This window comes from Hirundo rustica, chromosome 24, assembly GCF_015227805.2.
Source record: "Hirundo rustica isolate bHirRus1 chromosome 24, bHirRus1.pri.v3, whole genome shotgun sequence".
Taxonomy (NCBI): Eukaryota; Metazoa; Chordata; class Aves; order Passeriformes; family Hirundinidae; genus Hirundo; species Hirundo rustica.
This window is the reverse complement of record NC_053473.1, coordinates 2483134-2493810: the sequence shown is the minus strand read 5'-3', so window position 1 is coordinate 2493810 and position 10677 is coordinate 2483134. Positions and strand designations below refer to the sequence as shown.

The 10677-nt window shown below is 54.3% G+C and overlaps 1 protein-coding gene across 1 annotated transcript; it reads right to left on the bottom strand.

Annotated features, from left to right (window-relative positions):
• Positions 1-3709: 3709 nt before the first annotated feature.
• Positions 3710-8245, bottom strand: PI16 (peptidase inhibitor 16). The gene is made up of 5 exons (XM_040085689.1): positions 7977-8245; positions 6546-6758; positions 5877-5986; positions 5514-5602; positions 3710-4559 (listed from the first exon to the last, which is right to left on the bottom strand). Exons 1-5 carry the CDS (start codon positions 8127-8129, stop codon positions 4420-4422), a joined length of 705 nt encoding a protein of 234 aa, XP_039941623.1. The 5' UTR covers positions 8130-8245; the 3' UTR covers positions 3710-4419.
• Between the last annotated feature and the right edge of the window lie 2432 nt (positions 8246-10677).

The window sequence follows — 10677 nt, the reverse complement described above, 5'->3', positions numbered from 1 at the left end:
AATCAGGAGAAGGGGGAGCAGGAGCAGAAGAACGGGGTAGAGAGCTGAAATTGCCCCAGACAGGGCAGCTGAGAGCCTGTGTCTGCCCTCGGGGCTGGCTGGAACAAGCAGAGCGGGACAGGCTGCGCTGCTCCCCGCAGACACCTGGAGGGCTCAGCGCCCGTGTCCCGCAGCCCCCCCGGCCGAGCCCCCCGGGCTGCTCCAGCCTCGGCTCCCATCTGCGATTGTGCAACCGCCCGGCCCGGCTCCAGGGGCTCCGCTGGGATCGCAGCCTGTTCGGGAGGATCAGCGGGTGGGCAGCTCTGCGGAGCGCAGCCAAGTTAATCACACGCTGCCGGCTCTGCCTCCCCCTCCCCTCCCCTCCGGGAACTTCTTTGTCGGTTTTCCTCTGGTTTCCGACCACACGGATCACCTCTCTCACCACAACAGCTCTCCTCCTGCCCCCAGATCTCTTAGCTCTGTGTTATCACCTTGTCCTTCTTGGCTCTGGGGTCAGTCATACCCTCAATTGTCCAACAATTCCTGCAAGTGGGGTCTGAGGCCAACATCCCACCAGGTCTTCAGCTCAGATGGTCAAAGCAGGGACTCTCATGTAGTGCTAAGGAAAATCTGTCTCTTGATGGAGACACCTCAACACATTTGCTGTTGTATCTCAGGAGATCTGGAGAAATGTCTAGAAAACATCAACACGGGCTCCAGCTCCTGCTCACCGTGGGCTGGCTTACAAAGAACAAAGCAATGCTGAGAATCATAGAGCCACGGAATGGTTTGGGATGGGAAGAACCTGCAAGCTCATCTCCATCCAACCCCTCGAGTGGACACCTTCCACTAGACCAGTGCAATTGCTGGTCTCTCCAAACGTGACTGGGAAGGTGGAGATGCAGCTCCCCATAGCCCCTGGCACTACAGCTCCCTGGCTGAGCCCTGCAGGAGATAGCGTGGCAACAAGGATGAAGGAAAATGGGATACACAGAGCTTGTGGGGAAGAGCAATCAGCCCTGGAGGAGTCATCACCAGGGCATGTGGCTCACGGGGAAACGTGAGCACGAGCTGATGCCTTTGGCAAGCGCAAGGGCGGCTGCCAAAGGGTGCAGGGCCATTTCTCAACCCCCAACCTGCTCCGGTGGCTCCTTCTGGAGCCAATGTCTGAAGCATCAAGATTAGCAGTGCAAGGTCCAAGCCCCACCCTGGAGCTGAGACACTCGTGTCCAGCCGGCATTAGGTAAGTGTGTGAGGAATGCAGCTCTCCTTCTGCTCGCTCAAGGAGCAGCCCATCCCCACACCCCGGGGAGCAGCGGCCACTGCACGGGGACAGCAGCCACACACCAACACCTGACAGGGTCTGCTCCAGCCTGGTGGCTCCAGAGAGGCCCCACTCTGCAGCACAGAAGTGACCAAGCCTGGGCTTCCACTGACTCACGTCTCGAGGGTCTCCAGCGGGGCTGGCCGGTGTCTAACAAGGCTCCTGCACTGGTGTGGGAGTAACAGGAACTCTCTCTTCTCCCTACTTGCCCAGATTTATGAGCTCTGGAGGAGTTTATAGTCTTCCACATTATTCATTCATCCATTCTATTATTTAAAAATGCTGGGACACAAGTGTTGACTGGGAATCCCTCTGAGCTGAGCAGGGTGAAGGTGGGGTATTGTCCAAACCAGTACAGTGAGTGCAAAGGAGAGCTGAGCTGAGGGAGGTCACGGTGACACACCCCATCTGTGACTTATCCAATTGTGTCTGTCACCACAATGCCTCAACAGCTGCAGGAGCAGCCCCATTCCCCCAGTTCCACCTCAGCAGGCCACTAGGACCACCAGGCTCTTCAGGAGCTCTCGATGAGGAAAATGACCAGGGCTCACTTGCAGCTCTTTGCCCAAGGTATCAAAACATCCCCTTGGTCATCCCACTTCTGCCATTGTGGCCTCACACCTGGGTTTCCCACCCTGATGATGCAGAAGCTGTGAGGACCACTCGCCTCTGGCAGCTGAAGACAGGAGCCGCTCTGGAATCCGTGCTGCAGATTGGGGCTTGGCAGATTGGCCAAATGAGATTCCTCACCACCAGGAGAACTGCCCTGATGTTTTAGTTTTGCAGACAGTTGCAATGGCATGGAAGGGCAACACCTTTTAGCAAAAAGCAGCCAGGAAGCAAGATCCAGAAAGGTGGGTCGGCCCCAAACCATCACAGGACATTGTGGGACAAGAGCACTTGCAGCCCAAACACTCTGAGGAAACACTTGGAAGCTGGATGGACCTGCCAGCAGCAAGACCCCAAATGCAAATCCCCCAGCAGGGTGTGTGTGCTCTCCTCAACCTTTCTGAGCCACTGCATTCACAGGAGATCCAGAAGCTGAAGCAAAGGAACCTCCTCTCGCTCAACCAGCAGCAAACACCTCCCTGTCCCTGCTGGAAACAGGCGCAGGAACGGAGGCAACCAAGCAGGTGGGGATCATAAAGAGGCCAGGTCTCCTAAACACCACAGATCCCACCACTGAACCCAAGTCAGCCCAGCTGAGGGTTGATGCCTTCTCCTGCTGCCACCACACAGGGCCATGGGGCTGTAAGGACCTGGCAGAATCTTTGCCAGGGTCACCCCAGTGCCAGAGAGCCCTTTATGCCAACCCCAGAAATGGAGTGGGAACGCTGCAAAAGTCTCCCTTGAATGTTCTGTGTCCTCCCCTGTGCAGCACAGCAAACCCTGCCCTTGCCAAAAGGCCCAAATTCAGGATTAAGGCAAAGCCCCAAATGCCTGTGTGGGCACGCTCAGCCCCGCTGTCCCGGGCAGCAGGGCAAGAGGAAAGCGGATTTCCTTCTGGGATGGAGTTTGCTGCTGCCAGGAACTCTATAAATAGAGCACAACAGCCTGTCTCCACCAGTCAAGACCTTCAGGAAAACACAACTCAGGAGTTTTCACACCACTGATAAAACACCTAAATCCTGCAATTCTGTTGGTGGCTGTTAATCAGCAGCACCGCTGTGCCTCGATGGCTCTCAGCAGGGTGGGGGATCCAGCACTGCAGACAATCAGGGCTTGCCCGAGTGCCCTGATCTTGCTGGGAGGAGAAACGGTTTTCTGCTCTTTGTCGTGTTTCTGGGGAGCTTTTAGGGAGTGCTGCACTGTCCTTCACGCAGATGCAAAACCGGACGAGGTCCTGAAATGCTCTCCCAGCTCCAACCCCTCTCCCCTCAGCCCCGGGTGAGGAGCAGCCTCTGGGCTGTATTTTGATCATCTGTCCATAAAGCAGGGATGGATTTCTCCCCCAAAGGCAGCTCGGCAGCAGGAGCTGAGCCTCGGCACCTGGGCACGAGGTTATTTTTAATGTGATTCTTAACTACATCTGAAGCAGGCGGTGAAATAAAGCTCGGAACTGCGGGCAGGGAGTTGAGCTGCCCAGTTCTCAGCGGTGCCTCTCCCAGTGCCATCTGCTGGTCACTGCCTGGCTGGGCTGGACTGGCCAGTGACCTGAGAACACCCTGCAGGCAGCTGGGCTCCTGCTGGACAGATGGTGCTGCTGGGCAGCAGAGCCACCAGTGACCTGTGACAGCATCACTTGTATCTCTGGAGCTCCGATTGTACCAACACGCGTGAGGATTTGCTCTGCCTGACCATATACACACAAGGTACACATCAACCAGCATCTGTATTGAAATTCAAATACACTGAAAATATGAAAAGAATGCAGGGGAAAGCTACATGAAGGAGCTGGTGGTCTCTCTCAGCTCTGAAGGTTTCTCTTCTGTGCGTGCACACAGGTGCAGGCACACGAGTAAAATAAATCTTTGGCATTGGAGTCACTGAGGAATGGGACGTGACAGAGAACAGGAGAGAGGGGGGAGGAGAGAGGGAGGAGGCAAGTGCTGCAGAGTGTGACGAGGAAGGGGGGGAACAGCTGGATAGTACTGGCCAGAGTTACACCAGGACCAGGAGGAAACAGAAATCCTCAAAAAAGCCATTCTATTTGGACAAAAAAAGGAAGAGAAAAAATATGTGCAAAACTGAAACCCACTGGGAGGGAAAAGAGTATTTCTGCTGGAAACTCATCCTGACAAACACCAAAGCAAATCTCCATGTCTCCTTGTCCCCACGTCACCCTGCTGTCCCTGGGGTTACGCTGTGGCGGGGCCTGCCAGCCACACGGGCAGGTGGGTGGGAGAGCTCAACACTTCCAGCCTGGAAATGGAACAGAAGCCAGGAAAAAGGAGAAGCATCCAAGGTTATGGCAAACTCCTGCCCTCAGGTCTCCTCAGGAAGGGGACAAAGTTCCCCGGGACTGCCGGCTGCCCTTGGCTCTGCGGCAGAGAAGGCAGCGTAAGGAGGGAGCGTGTGAATTGTCCAAGGAGTGTCCTGAGCCTACCAGGGCTGTGCAACAACCAGCACTGACAAAAGCCTTGCTGAGGGGTGCAGGGACAGCTGAGGAAAACCCCTCAGAGCAGAAGGCCCAGCAGGATGGCGCTGGGGAGGAGGAAGAGCGAAAGCCCCAAGCAGGTCCTGGGGGCTCCATCTTTGGGTGGATCCACACGTGTCTTGACTGAGTTTGTCTTCGGTTTTGCATCCCGGGCAGATACTGAAGGAAAAGAAGAAAACATGAAGTTAGACAAGTTCCTCTTTAGTGAAGGAGCTAAGAGGCTCTCCAGTGCCTGCCTCTTCCTCTGGAGATGCATCTAACAAAGGTCAAAGGAAAGAGTGATCCTCGTTGCCTCAGCAAGGCTTTCTGCTCTGGCTTTGTGGCTGTGGCAGTTTTCGGTGTCTCTTTGCCATTGTGGCACATGCTGGGGTTGTAGCAGCAGATATTGGCTTGGTCAGAGTTGTGATGGGTTTTGGCCTGGCTGGGGTTGTCATTTGGGACTGTGGTGGCAGGTTTTGGCCTGGCTCTTGTGATAGGTAAGAGTGTTGAGGGTTTTGGGCTTGGCTGTGTTTGGCAGTGTGGCTCTGGGTGGTGGTTTAGCCGTGGTTGTGGTTGGAAGTCAGTTTTTGGATGGTGGCTTGGCTGTGGTTCTGGTGGCCTCTGATGCTGTGGGTTCAGGTTTGGCTCTGGTGTGTACTGGTACTGTGGGTTCTGGTTTGGCTGTGGCTCTGAGTTTTGGCAGAGCTGTTGTGGTGGATGAAAGAGATGCAGAGATTAAAGTGCCATGGGTTAGGGCTGGCTCACCTCAGCAGATCCCCGCACTGAGCAGGACCAGCAGAAACCAGGGAGGGGCTGAAACAGCAGCTGACCCTTCTCAGGTCACTCTGGGCCATTCCCAGCCTGAAGACACCTCACGTCCCTTACACAGCTTCCTGCCCCACAAGGGGCAAACCCACTGCCTAATGGGGTAGAAGGCCCTTGTCCAATCCTCCTCATCTTGAGACAGTTGACCTCTGTTAGGAGCAGGAATTGCTCCTGATGTCTCATGGTGCAGCCGTGGAAGTGCAGCTCAAGGGCTCCCTGACAGCCCCAGGAGGGTCCAGAGCTCAGACCCAGCCCGGGGTCTCAGTCCCAACACCCCCTCCAGGGCCACACTCGGCTCTGCTCACTCACCACACAGGTTGTTCTCACAGACTGTGCCCGTGGGACACCTTTCACACGAGGGTCCTTCCATGTAGGGCAGTTTGTCCTTTCTATTACCCCTGGAAGCAGAAAATGCCGAGATAAAGAAGGTGTGAGGAAAGGGGAAACACCCATCCCAGAGAGGGGGCTGATTCAGCTGGGATATCCCAGCCAAGGCAAAACTTGGGATTAGCATAGAAAACAGGTCTTGGTCTCCTGTCACGGCCTGTCAGGGCCCTTTACTCACCAGCCTGACCCCAAGGCTGCTAAAGCCAGGGCAGACAACTGCACAGAGCAGATCCCTCACCCCGCTCAGAAGAGAGCAGGGTGTGGGCATTGGGGCCTGGAACTTACGGGGGATAATATTTGCAAACAAGCAGCTGTGCATTCTCTGTTTTGATTCCATCAATCTTCTTACAAGAACTCTTCCCACAGCCAACGCGAGTTGTCTCTGCCCAGACCACCTGAGGCAAAGATCAGGGTTGAAGGTGAGGGGATTGGGTGAAGTCTCTCCCCTGGCCTTTAAAGCTGCTCTCATATCTTCCTCATCTCCCAGCGTGTGTTCTGGATCCCACATCCCCATGGTGCTCTGGCATTCAGGATCTTCCCCATCGCACCTTCCCAAGGTCATATATTCCAGTGCCACAGCTTTCCTACCATACAGTCTACCCAGGCAGAGCATCACCACCTCGGCTTTGGTCTTGGAATCATCCATCCATATACTTACCACCACCTCTTCTCTTCCTTGCACCCACCCAAGATGTGAAGAAACACCCAGACCTCATCTTTCTACCCAAGACAAGCTGGCACTGAGCACTGCTGGGCAGCCAAAAAGAGGGCAGTAGAGCTTGTCTCAAAAAAGGTCTTCTCCAAAAGGCTGCTCATGGCTGACACCATGCCCAGGTCCACCTCTATCATTGTGAATCCCACCTGGTTCCCTGTCCTTTTGCACAGACTTTGGGAGGAGCTGAGGCACCGGTACAGCTCCTGTCCCAACAGCCCCTCCACCCCAGCAGCTGGTACCTGGGTGTAGTTGTCACACGTCTGCCTGGGGTCACACTCGGATGTTTTCAAGTTGTAGAATTTCCACTCCCTGTTCCATTCTTCGATGGCCAATTTTACATCCAGGGCTGAAGCCGTGGCAAAGAGGTTTGCCCTGCCTCGGCCCCCGTTCTGGCCCCAGATGCAATTCTTTGCATGGATTTGAGCAGCAACCTCCAGGTCCGTGTCCCAGATCTGAAAGGAGCTCGGTGTCAGCACACAGAGAGGGACGCTGGGCTCTCCAACAGGAACAAGGCACTTAACCAAGGACCCCTGTGCTCTCTGGCTGCAGTTTCCCCATTCATGAGGAAAATTCAAACCCCTACCCAACACAGTCCTCAGGAGAGGGGAGCTCCATGGTCAGTCCTAGCACAAGCCCTGGTTTATGGGTCAAAGGCTTTCAAAGCCTTTTGAACCTTTCCTGAAGCTCTTCTAATGCCATCATGGAGTTTCCTCAGCTCAGCAAGGAGAAACCATCACAGCGCTGAGGGTTCTGGCCCTGTACCCTTTGAGTCTGCAGTCACTGGTCAGGCCTGCTCTCTCTGAATTTAACTTTTACTTTGGTTGTTAAGCTCCCATTTACCAGCCCACAAAGACTTTACCCAGCCTAGGCAACTTTGGCAAGGTGTCCTCCAAGCACACTGTGACCCAAGGAGGAAAGGGCTCCAACTTTCCAGGATGAACAGTTGTCCTTCTCCTCCCCATGATTCGTAAACAGTGAGGAAAAATCACATGTGGTGCAAGATTAAACTTGATAGCCAACTTTTAATCAAATCAAGAGTCTGAACAAGACAAAAAGCAGCAGCTCTAGAGCTCAGTTTTGCTCCCACTGCAGCCACATGTTGATGTGGGACCTGACTTGATTTCCTCAAACAAAACAGGGGATCCCTCACATCCAAGGCAGCCCTGCACAAGGCATGGGCAGGAATAGGATCATGAGGGGTCCAAATAAGTGACAGACTTGACTGACATGTTTGAAGTTGATGCAAATACAGAGCACTGCATGTTGTCCCACACAGCAGGATTCCCCCACCAGCTCTTGGCAATGACCATGGCAAAGTCTCCAGCTCATGGCACCTGCTCATGGCAGCGCCTCACCTGCCCTTCCTGCCATCACAGGCAGCTCCAGCAGGCGCTCATGTGACTGAGAGATTCATCACTCTCATGCAAGAGCACCTGGGGACTCACATCACATGTAGGAACTTCCAGAAAATGATCAAAGACAACTCCAAAGGTAAAGGAAACTCTCCTCTTTAGAGGCAGTTTAGGAACCCCTCCATTGACACCTACTCATAACCCTACACAAGAATTGCTCTGCCTCCCCTAAGGAGAACCCTGATCCATCCTTGCACTAAGATCGAGCCTTGGACCACACAAACACCCCAATGTTCCTCTGTAATAAATGCCACTTACCATCTTCATCATAGCCTTGGCAGGAGGAGAGACCTGGGAGCGATATTTATTATGCTCATCCAAGATGATCTTCTTTTCTTCATCGCTCAGGGACCAGCTCAGCTCCAGCACTGAGAGCATCAGGAGAACGGGAGGAAGACCTGAGCTCAGCATTGTGCAGGCAGCTTCTGCCTCTCAGCAGCCCACGGCTCTGGCAGTCAGATTTAAATGCCTCCCAAGAGCCAGGAACACCCAACAGCTTGAAGATTGGGGAGGAAATGTATTTATTAGAGTTTTGGAGCCACGTGGGACACACCCATGTCACGTATCGGCCTTGATGGAGAGGCTGCACTGGGGCTGGTGCCAGCAAACATGCATGGTCACTCCCCATGCCTGAATCCTAATCCCTGGATTGCCATTCTTCTGCTCTTCAAACCTCTGCTGCTCCAAACCTCAGCCATCCCCTGAGCCCTCAGTTATGGGTCCCCTCTTCTACCTCCTGTCCCTTTTCTCAAAATCACACAATCCCAGAATAGCTGGGGTTGGAAGGGCCCTCAAAATCATCCAGTCCAACCCCTCTGCAAAATCACCTGGAACAGGTGACACAGGAACACATCCTGGTGGGTTTGGGATATCTCCAGTGTGAGAGAACTCCATAACTCCCTGGACACCTGTTCCAGTGCTCTGCCATCCTCCATGGAATGAAGTTTCTTCTTGTCTTGAGGTGGAACTTCTGGTGTTTTGAGTTTATGGCCATTGCTCCTTGCCCTGTTGCTGGGCACCACTAAAGAGTCTGACACCATCCTCTGACACCTCCTAGATATATTTCTATGGATTGATGAGATCCCCTCTCAGTTCTCTCTTCTCCAAACTAACCAGGCCCAGCTCCAGCAGTCTCTCCCCATCAGAGGGATCCTCCAGTCCCTTAATCTTTATGGCCTCCACTGGACTCGCTCCAGTAACTCCTGTCTTTCGTGAGCTCGGACACCAGACCTGAACACAGATATGGTCTCCCCAGGGCAGAGTAGAGGGTAAGGATCACCTCCCTGACCTGCTGACAACACTCTTCCCAATGCCCCCAGGATCCCGTTGTCCCTCCTGGCTCCAGAGCACACTGCTGGCTCATGGTCAACTCATTGACCCTCTGGTCCTTCTCTGCAGAGCTGCTTTCCAGCAGGTCACCCCCAGCCTGTGCTGGTACCTGGGTTATCCCTCCCCAGGTGCAGGACCTGTGTTTGCCCCTGTTGAACCTCATCAGGTTTCTCTCCATCCAACCCTGCAGCCTATCCAGGTCCCTCGGAATGGCAGCCCAGCCTCCAGGTGGATCAGCCACCCCCCCAGCTCTGTATCATCACCAAACCTGCCCAGGGTCCATCCTATCCCTTCATCCAGGCTGTTGATAACAATTTGGATATGACTGGACCTAGTACTGAACCCTGGGGAATGCCACTGACTACAGGCCTCCAGCAGGATTCTGCTCTGCTCACAACCCTCTGAGCTCAGCCATTGAGCCAGTTCTTGATCCACCTCACTGTCCATTCACCCAGCTCGCATTTCCTGAGATTATCCATGGGGATCTTAGGGGACAGTGTCAAAAACCTTGCTGAAGTCAAGGTAGACACCACCCACTGCTCTTCTCTCATCAACCCATCCTGCTGGGTTTGGATGCTTGAATTTTGACCAAGTTTCTTGGGCCCCCTTCCCTTCTAGAGCACTATTCCATGGGATTCCTCTAAGTAGGTCTTTGGAAAGGTTGAATTGGCTCTCTGGAAATTCAGGGTTCTAGCCCTGCTACTGCTTTGCTTCCCCACACAGGATCCTGAGTTTCACCACAACATGGGTCACTACAGCAAGGCTTTCCCCAGCCTTCCCATCTTCAACCAGTCCCTCCTGGTTTGGTAGTACAAGGTCCAGAAATACACCTCTCCTCCTTGGCTCCTCCACCACTTGTATCAAAATTATTTTCAATGATCTGCAGGAACTTCCTGGACGTACAGCCCGTGCTGAGCTGTGTTGTCTCTCCAACAAGTATCAGGGTGGTTGAAGTTCCCCAGGAGGACCAGGACCTGTGACCACGAGGCTACTTCCAGCTGCCCACAGAAAACCTCATCAACTTCCTCCTCCTCACAGGTGCCCTGTAGTAAATACCCACCACAGTGTCACCCAGAGCCTCTAACAATAATCCCACAGCAAGCACCAAAGCCCTGTTTTCACAGAGCCCCTCCTCTACCCCTGGAATGCAGCTGCATTACAAAGGCAGCGAGATGCAGTTGCTGAGAGCAGTTTGCAGCACAGCAACTCCCCAAAGTCAGAGCTCACCTCGGCCAGCCCCGTGTCTGTGTTGGGGTGACAGCATGTGGCAGATGAGGAGCAGCCCCCCGGGCTCCCCCAGCCTGCTGGGAACAGGGACAAACAGAGGCTTGATGCCTCCTCCCTGAACCCGAATCAGGAGAAGGGGGAGCAGGAGCGGAAGAATGGGGTACAGAGCTGAAATTGCCCCAGACAGGGCAGCTGAGAGCCTGTGTCTGCCCTCGGGGCTGGCTGGAACAAGCAGACCGTGGGCTCTGCATTGACAGGATATGTGGAGTGCAGCTCTCCTCCTGCTCGCTCAAGGAGCAGCCCATCCCCACACCCCGGGGAGCAGCGGCCACTGCACGGGGACAGCAGCCACACACCAACACCTGACAGGGTCTGCTCCAGCCTGGTGGCTCCAGAGAGGCCC

Coding starts and splice junctions, on each gene's coding strand:
- PI16 (XM_040085689.1), bottom strand. CDS start 8,129: ATGCTGAGCTCAGGTCTTCCTCCCGTTCTCCTGATGCTCTCAGTGCTG. Junction 5,987..6,545: donor CGTGTGACAACTACACCCAG/GTACCAGCTGCT, acceptor TCTTTGCCTCAG/GTGGTCTGGGCAGAGACAAC. Junction 4,560..5,513: donor CTGTGAGAACAACCTGTGTG/GTGAGTGAGCAG, acceptor CTTTTCCTTCAG/TATCTGCCCGGGATGCAAAA.